Source organism: Stegostoma tigrinum, chromosome 19 (genome assembly GCF_030684315.1).
Source record: "Stegostoma tigrinum isolate sSteTig4 chromosome 19, sSteTig4.hap1, whole genome shotgun sequence".
NCBI classification, from domain to species: domain Eukaryota; kingdom Metazoa; phylum Chordata; class Chondrichthyes; order Orectolobiformes; family Stegostomatidae; genus Stegostoma; species Stegostoma tigrinum.
Genome location: NC_081372.1, coordinates 49078756 through 49100986, shown reverse-complemented (window position 1 = coordinate 49100986; position 22231 = coordinate 49078756). Strand labels below are relative to the sequence as shown.

The 22231-nt window shown below is 41.0% G+C and overlaps 1 protein-coding gene across 2 annotated transcripts in view; it reads left to right on the top strand.

Annotated features, from left to right (window-relative positions):
* si:dkey-65j6.2 (pleckstrin homology domain-containing family G member 4B) overlaps window positions 1-22231 on the top strand; it is a 185711-nt gene that overhangs the window by 80567 nt on the left and 82913 nt on the right. For both annotated transcript variants that reach the window (XM_048550427.2, XM_048550426.2), the window contains exon 3: window positions 19098-20418. In XM_048550427.2, the coding sequence (XP_048406384.2) occupies window positions 19098-20418 (1321 nt within the window). The remainder of the gene's footprint in view (window positions 1-19097; window positions 20419-22231) is intronic.

The following is a 22231-nucleotide window of genomic DNA, read 5'->3' as shown; positions in this document are numbered from 1 at the left end:
TTGCCGTCTGCTGCACCGATCGTCGGTCGGTGAGTAGGCCGTTGGACATCTGCGGCCAGTTTGAACTGGCCTCGGGTGCCAAATTCAGTCGGGGTAAGAGCGAGGCCATGTTCTTTGGGAACTGGTAGGACCGCTCCTTCATCCCCTTAACCGTCAGGACAGACTACCTGAAGGTGCTGGGTGTTTGGTCCGGTGGAGCTGGGGCGTGCACTAAGACTTGGGAGGAGCGTATCACCAAACTGAAGCAGAAGCTGGGCAGGTGGACACTTTGGTCCCTCTCCATCGTGGGTAAGAACCTGGTTGTCAGGTGTGAGGGGCTTTCGGTACTGTTGTATGTTGCGCAGGCCTGACCTATTCCCTGGACCTGTGCCGCTGCGGTCACCCGGGCCATCTTCCACTTCATTTGGGGGTCGAGAATGGACCGGGTTTGCAGGGACACCATGTGCAAAGACCTGGAAAATGGGAGAAAGGTCGTACCAAACGCCACCCTCGCCCTGATGGCTACCTTTGTGCGCGGCTGCATCAAGCTGTGCGTAGAACCTCAGTACGCAAACACCAAGTGTCACTACTTACTGAGGTTCTACCTGTCCCCAATGTTGCGAAGGATGGGCCTGGCCTCGTTGCTGCGGAACGCTCCGAGCAGTTGAACCGCCCCGTAACACCTGTCCTTCGTGGAGAAATTTTTGAAGGGAAACACCTTTGACCACAAGGCCATCAGGCAGTGGTCAGCACGTAGTATCCTCGAGACCCTTTGGAAAAAGGAGAGGGTGGATCCCGTCATGTGGTTCCCCACACAGACTGCTAAAGTCGTGTGGCAGAATGCCTCATCGCCAGAACTTTCAAACAAGCACAAGGACATTGCTTGGCAGGCGGTGAGAGGGGCTCTGCCAGTGAGATCCTTAATGCATGCCCGGAATCTCTGCGCCACCGCATGCTGCCCTCCAGGTGGCTGCGGGGGGGACGAGGCTGTCGCTCACCTCGTTCTGGAGTGTGCCTATGCATAGGAGGTCTGGAGGGGGATACAGTGTATTTGTCGAGGTTCGTCCCGAGCAGCTCCGTGACGCGGGACTCTGTGCTCTACGGGCTGTTTCCCGGGACGCACACTGAGACCAACATCAACTGCGCCTGGAGGACCATCAATGCGGTGAAAGACGCTCTTTGGTCTGCCCGCAACTTGCTGGTCTGCCAGCTGAAAGAACTGACCCCAACCGAGTGTTGCAGACTGGCGCACTCCAAGGTCCAGGACTACGTGCTGAGGGACGCGCTAAAGCTTGGGGCAGCCGCCGCCAAGGCGCGGTGGGGAAAGACCACCGTATGAAACCCCTCGTCCAGAATAGAAAAAAGGGCCCTATCTGGTCACTGGGCCCAGCTGGCGCCTTCCCCAACTGGTCAGGGGGCCAACGGGGACTGTGCGGGGAGACGACTGCCGGGGTATTTTCTTTGCTTTGTTTTTTTTTCTTCTTTGTTTTGCTTTTGCCTTTAGTTGGTGTATGTACTTCCTGGGTAACCCGGAGCGGATTGCATGACTGGATAGGTGTATAAATGTTTTATTTTTTGTACATTCTATAAATAAAGTATATTTTTTCAAATAAAAAAAAGTGACAAAATGTCTGAAAACTGACCTTCCAGCTCAGCGAGCAAACTCACATCCAGAAACTCAACCTGAGCTACAAATCTTCTCAAAACTCACTAGTCTAAATAGTGTGCTGTGATCTTGGAATGTGGCTTTATTCCTTTCACCATCCAAAGCTGAGATATGCATGTTACTGACATATTGCTGTACAGTTGGAGGTGCTCATAATTTAATCTGATAAACTTGTGAGTTTTGAAATTATTTTTAATTCCAGTTTGGAGCGTTCAGAAATAGTATTGCAAGCACCCAGGGAATTCAGCACATATTCAGCTGAAAAACTGCAAATGTTCTTTTTTTGTATTGTTAAACTGACGCCCTGTTTGCTTATTCAGATGGAATCAACTTTTTTTTTGAAACAGCTTTAAGGTTTTGGTAGGATAAGGTGCTTTATCAATAAAGAAATGATTATTTAAAGAGGGAACGAATGTTCAGGATTATCTCAAGATTGTAATACATTTTCTCAGCTGGAACTGCTAAACTGGGTAAATGTGGAATTCACAGATTAGTATTTAAAGAAGGGTTGCTAATCTGTGACTTTAGTGGATTTCAGAACAAAGCGTTGTGTCATGTCTCATGGTCAATAAGTCAATGTACCTCCAAGATATAAAAACATAGAAAATTGGATGAAGGTTAGGCCATTTGGCCCATCAAGCCTGTTCAGCCGTTCATTGGGATCATGATTGATCCTGTCTCTCAACACCATACTCTCACTCTCTCCCCATGCCCCTTGGTAACTTTAGCCTCTAAAAAGCAACCTATTTATTTCTTAAACATACTCTTTGGCTTGGTCGCATGCTACTGTGGTGGAGAATACTGTAGGTTCACCACCCACTCAGTGAAGAAATTGCTTATCATATCAGTCTGAAATGATTTATTGTGTATCCTCAAACTGTGACCTTATGTTCTGGACATCAAGGCCAGGGAGGCACCACTCTTGCATCCTGTCTGTCCAGCCCTGCCAGAATGTGTTAATGACAGTCCCTGTCATTCTTCTAAACCCAACTGAACACCAACCCACCCACCCCAATCTATCCTCATGTGACAAACCCGCCATTGCCAGGAATTAGCCTGGTGAACCTTCACCGCATTCCCTGTATGACAAGTATATCTTTCTTGGTTAAGGAGATGCAAACTGCACACAATACCTCATTTATTTTTCTGGCCAAGGCCCTGGTACAGCTGCAGCAAAGACTTCTTTGCTCCTGCCCTCTTGGAATGAAGGCCAATATACCATTTGCCTTCAGAAATGCTCACTGCATCTGCAGATATTTTCTAAACCACCCGTTCAGAGATATTATTACATACTTCTGGAGTAGGTGGGACTTGAACCTGAGCCCCTAGCCCAGAGGAAGAGACGCTACAACTACACCACAATAACATGCTTGCTTTCAGTGACTGGTAAGCAAAGATGTCAGGTCCCTCTGTATATCAACATTCCCCAATCAATTACTATTTAAATAATCCTCTAGCTTTCTATTTTTCGTATTGAGGTGAACAACTTCACACATTTGCCCCAGCTTTAAAATTCTTTATACGCTACTCATCACTCACAATCTCACTTAATTTTACGTCATAAGCAAATTTGGAAAACTACATTTGTTTCTCTCATCCAGAATTTTAATATATGTTGATTGCACTCTATTTCGTATAACAACAATAAGACAAAGTGTTGTTTTGCATGCTGTACAGGCAGATCGTACCATACAAAGTGCATCAGGGTGTCAGAGTGCAGAATGCAGTGTTACAGCCATAACGAAGGTGCAGGGAGTTCAGAATTAGCATGAGGTCAATTCAAAAGTACGAAAGCAGTGGGGAAAAAGCTGTTCCTGAGTCTATTCGTATATGTGTTCAAGCTTTTGTATCTTTTGGAAGAGGGTGTAAGAGAGTATAACCACGGTTGGAGGGGTTTTTGATTTTGTTGGTTGTTTTCCTGAGGCAGTGGGAAGTAAAGATGGAGCCAATGGATGGAAGGCTGGTTTGCATGATGGACTGGGCTGTGTTCATGACCCTCTCTAGTTTCTTGCATTCTTGGGAAGAGCAATTGCAATACCACACTGTGCTGCATCCAGATAGGATGTTTTCTATAGTACATCTAAAGAAATTAGTAAGAGTCCTTGTGGACATGCTGAATATCCTTAGTCTCCTGAGGAAGTAGAGATTTTGTGTGTTTCTTGACCATTGCATCAAATGATGGACCAGGACAGATTGTTGGTGATCAAACCTCATAAAACTTATGCTTTCGACCATTTCTTCCTCCGTAACATTAATGCAGACAGGGGCATGCACTCCACTCTGTTTCCTGGAGTCAATGACCAGCTCCTTTTTTTTGCTGATGTTGATGAAGAGATTTTTGTATTTACACCATAATGCTAAGCACTCCATCTCTTTCCTGTATTCTGTCTCATTGTTATTTGAGATCCGATCTTACAATGGCAGTGTTGTCAGCAAACTTGTGAATGGAGTTGGGCAGAATTTGGCCACTCAGTCGTGAGTGTATAAGGAGTATACGAGGGGGCTGAGTACACAGCCTTGCAGGGCACCTGTGTTGAAGATTGTGGTGGAGGTGGTGTTATCGCCTATTCTTTCTGATTGCAGTCTGTAGGTCAGGAAGTCGAAGATCTGTGAATATATTGCAAGTAGCTGGGGCCCAAGAACTGATATTTTTTATATTGCAGGTCTGTTTTTTCATCACTTTCCACTCTGAAAAAGACCCATTCATCCCAATTGACTGTTTTTTGTCCACTAACCAAACCTCTATCCATCTCAGTATATTACCATTAATCCCATGTGCTGTAATTGTGCACAATAATCCCTAATGTGTGACTATTAAAACCTATTGAAAATCTTTCTGCCCCTCATTCACTGTTTTCCCCTCATTTATTCTACAAGTTATACACTAAATATCTCGAGTAAATTTATCGAACACAATTTCCCTTTCATCAATCAATGTGATTTTGTGTAATCTTATTGGTACTTTTTAGGTTTCTTGTTAATCATATCTTTTATAAAAGAACTCAGCAATGTTTCTGCTACTAATGCTGTGCCAACTGGCCTTTAATTCTGTGATTTCTCTCTCCCCCCTTTTTTAAGTAGTGGAGTGACATTTCTCACCCTTCAGTCTGCCAGAACAGCTTCAGAATGTGCAGAATTTTGGGAAATAACAACCAGTACATTTACTATTTGTACTGTTATCTCCTTTTGTACCCTAGTAGTGTGCAAGTTGTCAGTGCCTGTTGATTTATTAGATTTCAGTCTCAATTATTTCTTTTTTTTTAACCAATTCCTTCATTAAAATCAGCCCTTATATCACATACATTTATTGATGGAGGTTATTTATTTTCCGTTCTGTGAAAATAGACTAAAATAAAGGTTTATTTGTTCTACCATTTGTTGTTCTTCATCATCAGAATGTAAGGGCCTATCTTTTTCCTTTTGCATACTTAAAAACAGACTGTAAAATCTTTTTATATGTACCTTGCAAGTTTACTCTTGTACTCTGTTATTGTTGGTGCAAGTGAAGCAGTGTCCTGATTGAGGGAGTAGGCAATGCAGAGGTGATGCAGAGTTAGTGGTATTGGGAGTTGGGCTGGATGAGAAGGGTGCCTTAAGGACAGAAATGGATAATTAGTGGGACATATTTGACAAGATGCAGTGAGACAACTCATTTGGCCTCAGGAGCTGAAACCCTCCAGGAAACATGATGAAATTGACACTCAGCCAAAAAGTGTACCATTGAGGCCATCATGCCCATGTTACAGAATGAGCACAAGGTGATTGCACATTCAAACTGGCTACCTTGACTATCCGTGTACCAGACATGGATAAATCAGATATTGAACAACTCATGATGCATCTGAGGTATGTCAAATATACCAACCCCAGCAGTGGAAGGAAGCTCTATATTCACATGATGTTCCATTCATTCCCTGGCTGAAGGTAGCAACGGACCTATTAACAGTGCACAGGGAAGATTATGTCCATGTGATGGATTATTTATTTCAATTTTTGAATGAATGACAGTAATGTAACAAACATGATGAGTTTTTTTTCAGTTTATTTTGTATGGATTGAAAAAAAACTTTAAAAAATAGTTCAGCGATATGTACTAATTGGGCCACATCACATTGAGTGGATAATAGCTTGATGATTGATCCAACAGAATGTATGGTCTCAAATGATCATTAAGTGTTGAGCAATGAAGTGCGAGTTTTATGTTGGTGTTGCACAAAAATACAACAACGCCATGGAGAATGGACCATTTCCAGTACAACTTAGGTTTGGAAAGCACATGTGAATGAACGTGAGTGGCAAACAAATGTCTCATTATTTCTAGACACAGGACATTCTTCTTCAAATACAAACAAGAGTAAATGAGGTGCACAATGAGTGAGCAGCAGGGCAAACCACCAAAACTGGGCAGAGAGGCCAAGGGTGAAATCCAATCCAATTCTTGGATGCCAGCAACCATGTCAGATCATGCACAGTCACTTATTGATCATTATATGACATTGTCAAGGAACGGAAGCCAACTCAGACTGATTTAAAGTACACCATGAAGTGAATGGAGAAGGAATTGTAATCAAATGCTTGTATATAACAGTTATCTGTAATAAAGGTCTGTTGGATTCTTTAATACTATCATTCCCACGGACACATGCTACAAGGGATAACATAAGCTCTGCCACATCATATGAAATACCCTGTTGGTGCAAAATTTATCACCATGGATTTAAGTAATTTGCTGCTCTGTATAATCTGTGCAGAAGATTCAGGAACAAAGCGATTGTAAAGCAGAACCTTTGCGTGGGCTGATTTGCTACAACAAGGAGTCCCTGGGGAAGTGAAGATGGAATCCAGTAATATTTCAAATTTGTGTGAGAACCATAGGAATAAATCATCACTTTATTAGCTAAATAATCATTTATCATTTTGTTTCGAAGTGAATTCAAAGCAAGTTGAAATTGGCTAATAGGGAATGGTTTATACCAACAATAATTCATGCATGCTATGCATTACAGTGGTATTCACAGATTAGGCCTGATGTTTCCTGAAAGTAGCTGAAGTAGCTAAATGATATGATGTAAACAATTTTTTTTTAGCTATTGGAGAGTTTAGTGAAATATTGATTATGATAAACATCTAAATATTTTGGATATAGCAGAATATTTAACTTGGTCCATAAACATAAAACTAAAAAATGCAGGTACAAAATTAATAACGCAAAGTGACAGTGGAGATTAAGAGACATGGTAGACATTTGGTTGACTATAGAGTTATTTTTATTTTCATTATCTATAGGTTTGATTTTCCCACATTTTTTCACCTGTTGCAAGAAATTACACGCTGTCTGTGGAAAGAGAGATGTTAGGTTGGAGGTGGTGGCCAAAATTATTTATTCATTTGGTGAATGCAAATCCCCAAAGTCAAATGATAATCTATTCATTTGCTGAAAGTAAGCACTTTGTCTGTAGCAGGGGGGACACTTCTTGATAATATGCAGCATTGATTGTGCTCTCCTCAAATACAGGAGTGGTTGGTACTGTGGCCCCATGGTACAGCTTGGCTGCACTGGGCTCTTGGCCTGTCCAGAACCTGTTTAGCAGGGACCAGTGTCACTGTGGTAATTCAAAATCTGTCATGTGATAGATGGGTTTTATCACAAGGAACGTGTTAGTGAATTCCTCTGTTTCCCATTCCTTGATCCAAAGGATGTCCACTGGTAGATCTTGCTCAGGAAGTTTGCTTCATATGAGGCCCTGTGACAGAAGACAGGCAGCAGCTACATTGAGTTGGAGTTGTTAAGTGAAGCACTAGTGCAATGGTTTCAACCAACTTTCAATGGCAATTGAGGTTGGAGTTTGATAATTGTGAGCACAGGATGCCAAGGCAGAGCATCGTGCAAAGGGTTCCAGATATCATGCATAATGTTACATTCAAATGTGTGTCAACAAGATGTGTGTGTCTGCATGTGTATGTGTGTGTGTCTATGCGCGTGCATGCATGCGTGTCTGTGCATGTATACATGCATGTTTGTGTTTGTGTATGTGCGTGTGTGTGTCTGAGAGTGTGTTTGCGTGTGCGTGCATGTGCATGTGTCCTTTGTCAGACTGGTGCACAGTAATCCCACTATGATAGCTGTTGGGACAAGTACAGACATCCGGTATGTTGTGACAGCATTGGCCCATATAAATTCAGCAGTTTGGCTCATAGGTTATTTCTAGTTTGACGTCTGCTGCATTTTTTTTGTGTGTTGAAATAAAATAATTACTGAAATGAGACAGGGCCAATGGATCAGCTTGTCTTTTGTATTCATTATTATTATTCATTCATTATATCATTATTCATATGGCTCAGTGGTTAGCACTGCTGCCTCACAACACCACGGACCAGGGTTCAATTGCACCCTTGGGCAGCTGTCTACATGAAGTTTGCGCATGCTCCCTGTTGTCTGCAAGGTTCTCCTCCAGGTGCAGTGGTTTCTATCCATGGTCCAGAGATGTGCAGGTTAACTGGATTGGCCGTGCTAAATATCCCCTTGTGTCCAGTGCATGCAGTCTAGTTGGGTTAGCCATGGAAAATGTAGTGTAGCAGGAATAGGGTAGGAGGGGTGGGTCTGGCTGTGAAGACGTTCAAAGGCTCAGTATAGACCCAAAGGGCCAAATGGTTTGCTTCCACTGTACAGGGAATCTGTGATTAATTTTTTGTGCTAGGATAGGTTCTCAGTGCAATTCTATTTTTTTTTAAAGCAAATAGTCAGTCAAAAATGGGTTTGGGGATTAATGGGTTAAATTCAGACTAATTTGCTGATGTTGTCCTTGGAACACAGGTTCCAATGACGCATGGACCATGGAAAATTATCTTTATGAACCAATCAACTGGAATAGTGGAGGTGGGAATGGACAATATTTCACTTCATTGCCTTTGAAAACTGTGGTGTCACCTTAAATTCCCATTAAGGGATTGAGCAAGAACATAATGATGGTGAAATGATAATACAGCTTTTGCAGAAGGATTGGCTTCAAACACTGAAAGAAATGTTAAAATGTTATGATTCTTTCAATTCAGAGTTGTGTGGTTTTTCTGATAATCCAGGGTTAGTTTGAAATGTAGTTTTTCTTCAGTGTGGAGAACGAGCTGATTTCTACTCCAGATTATCACGTGACATTGTGTTGGAATTAAGAACAGATGAGCAGAATTTAAAACTGTGCATGCCGTCCGTTCCAGTCATTTTTGAACACTAGGCCCTTGAAATATGAAAATAGGTAAATATCTTGCCAACGTTATTGAAATGTTAGATCCTGCGTGAAAAGAACCACGGGTAAGCTGTAGCTATGCAGAATCTTTTATTCATGAAAAGACATACCCTCAAATCCAGTTGAGTGGCCATGATTTCTCAGTATCGCTGGTGCTATTTTGGTCCAAAATTGTGCCCACAGTGCAGTTCTAGTTTAGGTGCTGCCTTGGGTATGATATTATTGTGGGTGCAGAGAGCATGCACTGGATACAATGGTAGTCAGAGTGATAACCACTGAGTAATTGATCCCAGCACTGCCATTTTGAAATTTAACATTCCAGTCAGTGTCCTCATGTAACCTCACACGGCTGAATATACACTCAGCAGAAAGCCCCACCCCACCACTCCACCAACTAGCACTATTTATGGAGAGCATCGACTTCTTTCAGCTCAGTTACTGATTGATTTCCGCTGACTGTTGCTGAATTTGTAGAAGCATAATCTGTTATTTATAAGTTTCTAAATTGTAAAGGGAATTGAGCAGCTACTGGGTGACTAAGGCTTCTGTCTAACCATGTGGCCACTGATTCAGTACAAAATTTCACAAAGTAGTGGTGCAAAGCAGGACGTCTGCTGTCTGGGCCATGCTGAACATACTCATCAGAGCAGTGATGGAAGGCCTCAGCATGGTTCACAACCTTGCCAAGGCGAGGAAACAACCTTCCCACAAGCTGCTGAGGAAACAAAGGAAGTTGGGACTGAAGAAGTAAGGATGAGAACAACACAACCCTTTCTTGGATAGAAATAAAAAGTGCTGGGCGAAGACTCAGGTTAGGCAGCATCTGTGTGCAGAGAAGAGAAACAGAGCTAACGTCTTTCAGGCCTGTGACCTTTCATCAGAACTGGGAAAATATTTGAGGTGTAATAAGTTTTCAGCAAAATTCAGGAGGAATATGGGCAAAAGAAAGGTGATAGGGTGGTAGACAGGGAGATTGAATGACAATTGCTCCAGGGCCAAAGGGAATGTAAATGCAGCAAAAAAATGAAACCAAAAATCAAAAGATTGCACGTGCCACTGTTTTAAGAAAACAAACCACCACAAGCAAAGAAAAGAAAATCATATCAGGACAAGAGTTTATACTCTGAAACTGTTGAATTCATTATTGAGTCCAGCATGCTGTAAATGCTTAATCGAAAGATGAAAATTATAGTGAGCCTCACAGGAGCAGTGCAGTTGGCTGAGGGCAGAGATGTGAGTGTGAGAGCAATGTGCAGAATTAAAATGTCAGGCTACTGGAAGCAAGGGCTCATTCATTAGTGACATTCAATAGAAGAGAGACAATGCTTTTATTTTACTTATTGGATGGAATAATATATAACTCAGATCTCAGGCATGAAGAGGCAGATTTCAGTGAAATCTGTAATTCAAATAAAACTTCTGTCCTTCCCCTTCCTTTCTGTAGATAATTTCCACAAACATAAGCAGCTCAACCCTTTTACTAGGTTTCATCTGGGATATTCTTCAGTGATCCACTGAAAATGATGAGGATCCTCCATGTGGTGCACATTCAGTCAGATCCTTGCCCAGGAAGTGATTGCAGATGATCTTATTTACATTGCAAGCTGCTTTCTTTCTGACTCCAGCATTTAGTGTTGATCATGTAACCACATGTAACTTTTCAAATAGTCAGTCCATTCAGGCAGTGCGCATTTTGTGAAATAGTAGCACCATGGTCATTTCACTGGACTAGTAATTAAAAGATCCAAGATAGTCCCCTGGTGACAAGTGTTCAGTCACATCTTGGAGGCTTGTGGCTTTCCAATTGAAATGATAATAAAGTGATCATGAAACTATTGTTGATTATTGAAAAATCTATTCCATTCACTAATGTCATTTTGGGATGAAAATCTACCATTCTTGCCTGGATTGGCGCGCTTGACTCCAGATACACAGCAATGTGATTGGCACTTTACTATGCTCAAAGACAACTAGGGATGGTCAACAAATAATGGCTTTGCTGGAAAAGTCCGTATCCAATGATATTAGTTAAAAAAGTTACTAAATTGAAATTCAATTAATAAACAAACCAGCAGAGGTTATACTGTTTAAGAGAAAGAATGCCTCAATTGTTTTAGGTAAAAACAAACCAGTTTAAAATTTGACACCTTGCGTCTTGTGAAGTTGCATACAGCACCACCAGTTCACCCTAAACAAGGCTTGAGGACTTTGGGCCACTCTGGGTGTGAATTACACATGAAGACAGGCCCCACATCAAGCTGCATCTGTTGTCATGGTCCAGGCTGGGTGCAACTCTTGAGTGGCAGCGTTGTTTTGGAACATAGTAATTTTTAGCCAGGCCAAACCCCTGCACGATCTGAATTGCGGGTCATAATGAAGCCCTGCAGCTACTATCTTTTTTTAAATTGCAGGGAGCTACAGTGCCTGCTTATTCTAGTGTGGTGGAGGAAACCCACTTCCTAGTCTAACTAGAAAAACCTCTCATAGTTAACAAGATGTAGTTTATTGCATGCTGGCAACTAGTTAAGGTACCTTACTATGATCAATATTGTAATAGAAAATTTGAAAAGAACCAGTTGTCACTCCTTTGACACCTATAGCTGTTCTGCCTACAAATCAACATGAAATCATCACAGTGCTGATGGCACTCCTTAGTGTTAACCCATTCAATCGCATATACATCACATGGGAGAGGAATATTAACTGTGCCCCATGATTTAGCTCAGTGTATTTCCTTCCTTGTCAAGAGCATAAATCGTGCAGATAGATAGATATAGGGATGAATTTTCTGGGTCTCCTGCCACTGACTGAACCGCTACATAGCAGGCAATGACTTGCTATCATCTTGTGATGGTATGCAGCCTCAAAATTCAGTCTAGAGTGACTAAAGACAGCTTAAATTAATTCCAAAGTGTAATTTTTCAACTGACATTGTTTGTTTTCTTTGTAAGTCATCTGAAATTCTTACTAACAGTGTTAGCTGGATGAGTGCGTACAAGCGGATTACTAAAGACACTTACTAGGCTCCACTTCAAGGAACGTGAAGCCTTAATTGAAATGTTTGATTGTACAGTTAATGCAGTTAGGAAAAAGATACGTGAACCCAATTTTTCCTTTTTGACCCGGTGTCCGATTAATTACTGAAGTAGAATCAGTGTTTGCGTCTAAAGAATACACTTCATATTTTACCCAGTTTACTTTTGTACTTGAATAAAGAAATGCCTCCAGATCTTGAGGTTTCTTTTCTCTGAATAAGTCTTGGCATGTATTCTGCCAGAACAATCCTTTCAAATAAACTGACAGAATTATTATTAAAAGCTGAAAGAATACACTCAGTGAAATTTCTGTCGACAATATAATCCATTTCAAGGTATTTGATACTTCTCTGCATCTTTTGTTAATGTAAGTGTGGCTCAATTCTGAACACAAAGAATCATGAAAGACATGAGGATCAATGGTCGGCACAACATTGTGGGCTGAAGGGCCTGTTCTGTGCTGTACTGTTCTATGTTCTATGTTCTATATCAATACTGATAAAATATGATATGACAATATAAGTAGACTAAACCCACCATTGAAATTGCAATTTGCATATTGTTTGAGTTAATGCAAATTTAACAGCAGCTCTTTCAATGTGGGATGTTTAGGATCCTGGACCGGAAGATTACTTGGCAAACTCTGTGGGTAGTTTGTTGTATTCCAGTGCAAGGTGAATGTTGGGTTGTAGGAACACACATGCTCAAATGATGCAATGCAACCATCACCCACAGTGAAATGCACACAGCTAACAATGTTGCTTTAACTCTTGGGTTGCATGCAGAAATGGTAGATAACAGTAAAGAGAACTGTTTTTGCTCTTCCTCCTGTGTGATGATGTTAACTACTTTAGCCCTCAGTTGGTGTGAGGAAAATGTACTCACATATTGCTGCTGTAAGAAAATGCTTCAATTTCCTGTAAACCAACTTCACAGCATTACTCTGCTACTTTCCTTGCTTACAATTCTGCATTGTGACCTCTTCCTAAGCGTGCTTGTCAAATTAGTATCTGTCTTGGAATTAGGTCTTCTTTTGTGTTGCTGATGCCTGGCTTCATCGAGATTAACCTTAGCTAATTTTATTATTGTGATGCTTAACAATGATTAGAGAGGGGAGAAAAGTGTTCAGCTCCAAAGTGACCGATGTACAGATTTATCACCTCCTTGCCATCCACCCTGTTTCTTTATGAATGAGAGGTGAGTGTGTTAGAAAAGCTCTTGTGTCCTGGCCCATGACCAGCAGAATGCTGAATGCAGACATTGTCGATGAGGAACACAGCTGGTTCCTTGGAACTGAATTTCGGCATTGCTCCCGCTCAAAAGAAGGATAAATCACTGTGTTATATCCATATGATTCATTTGTTTCTCTACTGATGCACCAGAGAAATATAAGAGTTTACTGTGAAAGCTAGCCCAAAGCAACCCTCAGCTTAAGAAGGTGAAAGTTTATTTGTTGTGTATATTGGAAAGGGGCCTTCTTTTTGGAGACCATTAATTGACCACTGTGTTTAGGAATGTTGCCAAATTGTTAAAAACAGTAGAACTGCAAGCATGGCTATGAAATGATTCTTGTAGTTTTGCAGCAAATTCCTACCAACTGAATATTAGCTGTGCCTCTTTCCCTACAGAGGGAATACTTTCCAGCTAGTTAACAGTTGAATTTGTGTTCGCCTAAAGCCTACTGATTAGCGGCACTTTAAACTGTGTTCAAGAGCAAACAAGCATTCCATTTGCATTCTAATTCTGCTCAATCCCACATCTGTTCAGCGCATTAAGTGTTGAAGTCTGTTGAACTGTGCCAGGAGCCCACATTGGCACAGACCCACCTCAAACCTTCTGTTTTCTGATGAAGGCTCCACTTGTAACGTTTCCTTATGCTTTTGCTTTTTTCTATTCAAATGCTGATGAATCTACTCTGCATTGCTGGCATATTCTGTTTAGATGGCTTGGTTCAGAATCTCATCCCTTGCTCTCAGATCTCAACTGGTTGAGTATGCAGGCCACAAAATGAAAATTTGTCTTTGAATTCCAAAAAAAGCTCGCATGTATATTGTATTTTAATGGAATGAAGTATCTCAATGTGCATCATCAAATAAAATTTGATACTAAGCCATATGAGGTAGTACAGCCTACTAAAAGCTTTTAGTCAAAGCGATAAATCTGAGGTAATCTAGGAGGTCTTTTGAGGTGACAGAGATACAAGGCTGAATCATATGTCTTTTTGGCTTATTCCAAGTTGGGTTGGGTTTTTTTGGAGAATTTGTCTTTGTAAGACCCAGGAAGTTCTCTCACTGTATCTTACTAAACTCACCTCATTAATTACTGCCTGTACCCCTTCTCACCACTCTCTGGATATCCCAGAACTTACCACAAACATCCCTTGCATCTGTGCCATCATTGTGCATGCACAGTTCCTGACATTTGGCCACAGTATAGCAGATGGGGGAAATTGGCATCCTGCTGTGAGGTAGGGTCCTGATGTTCCTGCTATCAAGGTGGTGCCAACATGGGTCTTCTCCATTCTGCAGGACCAGCAATGGACACCACGACACCAAACTACTTACAGGGAACACTAGCTATTTGGATATGGAACTGGCTCAAAGGTAGAAGGCGGATGGTGGTGGTGAAGGGTTGCTTTTCAGACTGGAGGCCTGGGACCAACAGTGTGCTGCAACCTTTGGTGCCGGATCCCTTGCTTTTTGTCATTGATATAAATGATTTGAATGTGAACATAGGAGGTGTGGTTAGTAAGTTTGCAGATGACATTAAAATTGGAGGTGTAATACACAACAAAGAAGATTACCTCAGAGTACAATGAGGTCTTGATCAGATGGGCCAAAGAGCTAAGGAGTATCAGATAGAGTTTAATTTAGATAAATGTGAGGTGCTGCATTTTGGAAAGGCAAATCAGGGCAGGACTAATACACTTAATGGTAAGGTCATGGGGAGTGTTGCTGAGTAGAGAGACCTTAGAGTGCAGGTTCATAGTTCCTTGAAAGTGGAGTTACAGGTAGATAGGATAGAGAAGAAGGCTTTTGGTATGCTTGCCTTTATTGGCCAGTGCATTAAGTAGTAGTTGGGAGGTCATTTTTTGGCTGTACAGGACATTGATTCGGCCAGTTTTGGAGTATTGCGTGCAATTCTGGTCGCCCTGCTATAGGAAGGTAACCATAGGTCTGTTTAGTAGTTCCTCAGGAGTTAGACAATATATTTAATTGTCTTAACTTCTATAAAGTAACTATTTTCTTTAATGCAATGGAACTACTGATTTAAATGGAAACTTTCAGAGACATTCTAGCCTAGAGGAATTGCCCAGCAGAAAATCAATTTCTTCCAGGTTAATTTGTTCAGAATGCCATGATGTGTATTCTGCAGGGTCTCCATGCGCAACTCCCATCTACAATGAAATTACTCTCTGGTCCATGGAAAATCCCCCTCATTATTTTGACAACAAAAGACTGATATTTGGATATGATACATTAGCTTGTTACCTAATGTGAACCATTTAGTAATAGGAAAGGCAACAGATGACTTAAGCTAACAATTCTACAAGATAAATGTTTAAACACTTTCGGAGTTGTATTATTTATGGAAATCCCACTTTTGAAACTGTCTAGAATTTTGTTTGTGAACTCAGAAGAAGTTATTTTCAGTCAGGCAACCATCATAAACAAACTGGCCACAAATGCCACACAGCTTCAGTATTATGTCTTCTCTCCGTTAATTCCTGTGGTTGTCTGGCTATTGTCTGCCTTAAACTCATGTTCTTTTTCTTAGCATTTCACAGCGTGTCATCTCAGATTTGATCTTCCAAATGGTCTTCTTGCAATTATAACAAAAGTGTGCTCAGAACATGGAGCGCTTTCTCAAAGAGCACTTGAGGCAAGACGCAAGATGTCTGTAAGAGGAAGATAGATTGAGGAAAAGGGAACAGCGGGGTGGGTTAAATGAAATCGAATAGGAGGACTTTAATGTGGAGGATAACAATCAGCATTGACTAGTTAGACCATATGACTTGTTTCTGTCTGTAACACTAAAAGTAGCTGCTGTTGCATTCTCATTAGACTGTTTACTGTTATATTCTGGAAACTGCTTTCAAACAAAGGTCTCCATTAGGGACCAGTCACGTCGTGTTCACGTCACGTGAAGCACGTCTTACAAAATCATGTCACCATGGAATGTACGTTGGCCGGGATTCATGCAATGTCAGCTCTTCTTTTATGGGAAAATTCTGGGTTCCTTCTCAATCCAAAATATTATACATAAGGAGTTCTGTCTTTGTGTATGCAAAGGAACACTTTCCCTCAGCCCCGGACGTAATGCAAAGAAACACCTTCCCGCATTCCCGGATGAAATGCAAAGGAACACCTTCCCTCAGCCCCAGACATAATGCATAGGAACATCTTCCCTCATTTCTGGACATAATGCAAAGGAACACCTTCCCTCAGCCCCAGATATAATGCATAGGAACATCATCCCTCATCCCCGGACATAATGCAAAGGAACACCTTCCCACATCCCCGGACATAATACAGAGGAATACCTTCCCTCATCCCCGGACATAATACAGAGGAATACCTTCCATCATCCCCGGACATAATGCATAGGAACACCTTCCCTCATCCCCGGACATAATGCAAAGGAACACCTTCCCACATCCCCGGATATAATGCAGAGGAACACCTTCCCTCATCCCCAAACATAATGCAAAGGAACATCTTCCCTCATCCCCAGATATAATGGGCAGGCAGTTCATTGTAGTGGACAAAAAGGGTTATGTCTGATTTTATTCACAAGGAATGTAAAGTTGCTCTGTTCAGGGAATTGTAGTTTGTGTTACTCACTCTCTTATGTTTTTTATCATGGCACTGACGTTTCCTAACTCTACTTGAAAACGCTGCTTGCAGACACCAATAGCTTTCCAGCTTAGAATTCATTTTAAGAATGTAAATGCTTAGGATTTATAAAACTGAAAACATTAGTGGGTGGTAAAACAAAAAGAATTGTTTATATAAAGTAAATACTAAACAGTGGTGTGTATTTCCAAATTTCAGTGGACTGCTATGTCTTGTATATAGTCCTCCGTTGACTGGCAGCAAAATTCTAGAATATTATTTGTACCCCAACAGAAATGTATTATATCTTTGATGATCTCTCACATCTTTCTGAAGAGCCTAACAGTTACAACTGCAACAAGTCTGGGAGTTGTGCACTTTCTTATGGAACTTGACTTTGAAGTCTCTGATTTTTTTCAATAAATTGGTGTCAGGTCTAGTTATACGGGTAATCACCACATAGCAAGTTTCCATATCGGCAAGGTAAGAGGGTAAGTCTGCTTTTGAGCACAGTTCTCTTCCTTGCTGCTCATCATACTGACTTGGGAATTTATCATTGTCTTTCCAGTGTTGCTGGGGCAAAATCTTAGAACTTCCTCCAAACAGTACTGTGGGTGAACCGACACCAACTGGACTGTAATTATTTAAGAAGCTAGCTCACCATGACCGTCTCTGTGGCAATTAGTTGGGCAACATGTGCAGGTACAAACAGTGAAATTCACATCTCTTGGGTAAAAGTTAAAGAAAAACAAATGGTTGTAAATGGTGGAAGCTCTCATTCTTGTTTAGTTGAAGTGGGTGTGGCTGGTTTTGTGGTTGGGGACCGGCATCCAATGAAATGTTTAAATGAGAGTCAAAGATTGCACAAAGTGTAGTAAAGTCAGACTCACAGCATTAAATTTGTTTTTGTCTCTTCAGATTTTGCCAGACCTGTTGAGTTTCTCCAGCTATTTTTATTTCTCTTCCTCTTCCAGTTCTCAGGCATTTGTGCTTTCCTCGATTGACAGTTTGGCTGATTTCTGGTGAAATGCATTGGTAAAGCTGACACAAACTAATGGAAACTCTGGCCTTACTTTTTTGTTCCACTTTTAGTTCAGGCATAGAAATAGGAATAAAAATAATTGGAGGCGTAATCTTACTTAAGAGTGATTTTAAATGCTATTATATTGTATTGCTTAATTTTGAAGAGACACTGGTGCGGTAGAAATTCTCCAGGCTAGTAACCCAGAGACTAATGCTTTGAGAGGAGGAGGGGGCATGAGTTCAAATCCAATCATGGTAGCTAGTGGAATTTGAATTCAGTTCATAAACCAGAAATGTAAAACGAGTCTCAGTAATAATTACCATGGGAACTATTGCAATTTTGTAAAATGCCCATCTGATCCACTAAAGTCCTCCCTTTGGGAAAGGGAATCATCACCTGCACTGAACCTCCATGTAACTCCAAACTCACAGCAATGTGATGCTGGCAAGAAACCTGGTCAGCATGGGTGAGTTGGACCGAAGGATCTGTTTCCACGTTGTATGACTCTATGACTCATAACTGTCCTCTGAAATGGTCCTAGCGAGTTATTTAATTCAAGGGCAGCTAGGGATGGCAATAAGTGCTGACCTTGCAAGCAGTGTCCACATCCTATCAAATTACAAAGGAAAGGTTGTTTGGCAATTAAGTGGTTCAGTGGCACAAATGAGGCTTAAATTAAAGTGAAGAATCTGTACAGAAAGGACAATTACACTGTGGTATAATGATCCTGTCATTCGGTGATCAAAGGTTATGTGTTAACATTTTACTTTCATCAATCAATAATAGTAGTGTGCACTTAGGAACCTGCTGGTTACACAAATAGGCAAATTGCCTGAGCTTCCAAGTGAATCTGATGTTATCTTTTATTTTCTCTATTCTACTTTTAAGTCTCACATGACTAATTGCAATATTGTAGGTTTCCACAAGAACCTATATGCCACGGAATTAATCTCTTTAAACAGTAGCATATGAAAGCATAAAATTCTCATGTTTTCAAGCCTGTGTTCACAGATGACACCAAGTTTAAACTGAATAAGATCACACCATAACCTGCTGCAGTAGTTTTCCCATGTAGATGTAATTGGAACCCTATTGACACTAATGAAAACTGGAGGTTAGGGTCTTTAATAGTGGAAACTAGGTGACCCCCCCATGTAAACAATAAACTCTGTTTTAGCTGCACATGGGTGGGGAGGTTTAGTATCCATCTCCATATTAAGAAAAACCTGAGTTTTTAGCTCACTAACAATTTTTTTCATAAGTATTTTGCTCCAGTACATTTCCTATTAATGCAGCTTGCATGTTCTTCCCCCTCAGGCTAGATATTCAAGCCTCCTGTTCCGTCACGAAGGCTGGCCACTGTGTCTCCATGAGAAGGTAGTGATACAATTGGCATCATTCAACATCTTTCTCCTGCGGCCTGGTGATTTCTTTCTGCAGATTCTACCTGTTGGAAGGCAGTCTGCTCGAATTGTGCTAAAATGCTTAGGCAAAGACCTCTGCAGTGTGGAGGAGAAGCTTGTACCTGAAGTATCCTACACCAGTATTTTTACAGTGGAATGGTTGGGAATGATAAACAGTGAACGTTCTGGCACCCCACTGCACACTTGTCTGTTAGCCACAGAGAACGGGGTTGTGAAAGCGCTTTGGACTGAAATAGTAAACCCGGAATTTGTAACGAAAGTCAAAGCAACACCAGCATCTGGGCTCAACACTTGTTTGGCAGAGGAAACTGAGAATGACTACGATTCCACGACGATGACATTGCAGACAGATATGGAAACTAATAGCTTGTTTAACGCTCCCGAGCCAGATTCTAATATTAAAGATGATAAAAATATTTCACCTAACTTGACTCAATTAGAAGGTGCAAAATGCTTGTGCCATCAGCCTGTGAAATTGGGAAAGGCCTCAAACTTGTGCGAGATTTCCAGTGAAAATGTTGAAGGGGATTATGTGGATTTACTGATGTTTCCTAATGAAAGATGTACTGATGTGAACACTGTGCAGCCTCCCTTCAAGAACAGGGCATCTTCAGTGGTTCCAATGAATGGCACATGGGCATGTGGAGGATCTATAAGGTTTGCCGCAGAACCCTGCACACCGTGCTTAAATAGAAGGACAAATAGTGATTTAGAACACAAACAGATTAAATGCCGCTATCGCGAATCTTACATAGAAGCTCTGCAAAACCCTCTGCATTTTGGATTCAGTTTGCAGGAGACAGAATCTTCTAAAAAGAACAAGGTAGACACCTCAATGAATCATAAACTTGACAATAATTTGAAAAGTCTGGCCTGCTGCAGACAAAATCCGGAATCTAAGAATTCCAGGAAGATGACTGCAGATTCACCCAGGGAAACAAATGAGGACCGACTATTGGGGCACCCCATTCCATGTGCCACTTCATCCAAGGAGCCATATCGCACTACGGCCAAATGTGATACTCATTTATGGTCACCACCTTCAGACAGTACCAACAGGCATTCACTTCCTGATGCTCAAAGATCATGCTTCCCAACTGGTGACACCACATCCTCAGAAATTGTGCCCAATAGAAAAACTGCACAAGTGCCAAAAAAGTGTTCTGTCGGTTATATATCTCCGAAAATCCGCAGACATAAAGCCCAGAGCAAAGGTAAGAATATACAAAATTGTGCTGATGTGCTACACACAAGTGCATCCAACTGTCTTGGGTTTTGCTTGAACTGGGTGTCTATAATCTGCACGCAGCTCTTTAGCAGATCATTTTTGGCTTCCAGCATTTTCTTGGTGGATCATACTCGTGAAAAAAGCACTTGGAAAAAAAATCAAGTCTCAAGACAAGTAAATGATGTTTTCATTCTGGAGTTAAAAAGCTACTCATTATGCTACACTTTATAGTTAAAATAATGAAATCATTCTAAATAAACCTGTTCAAGTGATATAGGTTGCTGCATGGGAATAGATAATCCCCTTAATTCAAGGAACAAGTTTATGTTTATGATTTTTGTTCCAGGACAATATTCTTGAGGTAATATGGCTAGCTTTCTTAAAAAAAATGAGAAGCAATAGCTGAAAAAAAGGCACCTCAGTTTACAACTTGAAAGATTGCTGTCAGAATTTGATCATTCAGAATTGCCTATTTCAAGTTTGATTCTTTTATTGATGCATTCATTCAACACATTTATTTATTACTTTAATAATTTATGCACTCTACAAGTGACACTTGCTGATTTGCAAAATATGTGGTCTAGAAAAGTCAGATTTTTGTCTTGCAGTGCCTAATTGTTTTTATTATAGGTTTTTTTTAAATTAAAAGGCTGTTCATATTAAAAGAAAGTGGTTGCCATCATCTGGCTTGAGCTATTGGGTAGAAATAAATCAGCATCATCTTATTTTGAATTGTTTGGAAAAACTAGTTAAAATCAGGTAGTCCATTTTCAAATGAACATTGAATCCAATTCTGCCGAGGTTTCGACATTCTGCAAACAGTTGAAGGAAGGAGTAAGAGAAACAGAAACTTATCCATGTTAAAGTGATGATGCTCAGAGTTCATAAAGTTTGAAACCCGTGATTCTTCAGGAGTGCTCAAGCTGTAATTTAGGTGAGAGTTTGGTGAAGGGATCACCTTTTGGTGATCCAATCTATCCAGGGCATTCTCCCCTGCAAATTTCATTCCCATTCACATTTAGGTTGGTTTTCTTTGAAGCCTTTTGAATGTTAGTATGAATATAGCTACTATACAGTCATACACCATGGAAACAGACCCCTCAGTCCCCTCAGTCCAGTTAGTCCATGCTGACCTCCAAACTAAACTAATCCCACCTGCCTGTGCTTGGTCCAGATCCCTCAAAACATTTCCTATTTGTGTATTTATCCACATGTCTTTTAAACATTGTAACCATACCTGCATCCACCACTTCCTCTGGCAGCTTACTCCAAATACTAACCACCCTGTATGTAGAAAAGTTGCTTGTCATGTCCTTTTTAATCTTCCTTCCTTCTCTCACCTTCAAATATGTCCTCAAATCTTTAACTCACCCACCTTACAGAAAAGGCCTTTGCTATTCACCTTATCTAAGCCTCTCATGATTTTATAAATGTCTAAAGATCACCCCTCAAAGGTTGAGAGGAAATACATGCCAGACTATAGAGATCTTTTTTATACCTGGCACCCTCCATTTCCGTCCACATCCTGGTAAATATTTTCTGAACCCTCTCCAGTTTAATAAGATCCTCCCTATAACACTTGATCAGAACTGCACACAGTGCTCTAGGAGAGGCCTCACCAACTTCCTGCACAAACTCAACGTGATATCCCAGTTCCTGTATTAGAAGATATGTTCAAGAAGGCAAGCATTCTAAACACCTTCATAATCACCTGTGACACAAATTTCAAAGAATTAGATACCTGAACCCCTCGGCCTCTCTGTTCTATAACACTACCCAGGGCCCGACCATAAATTGTA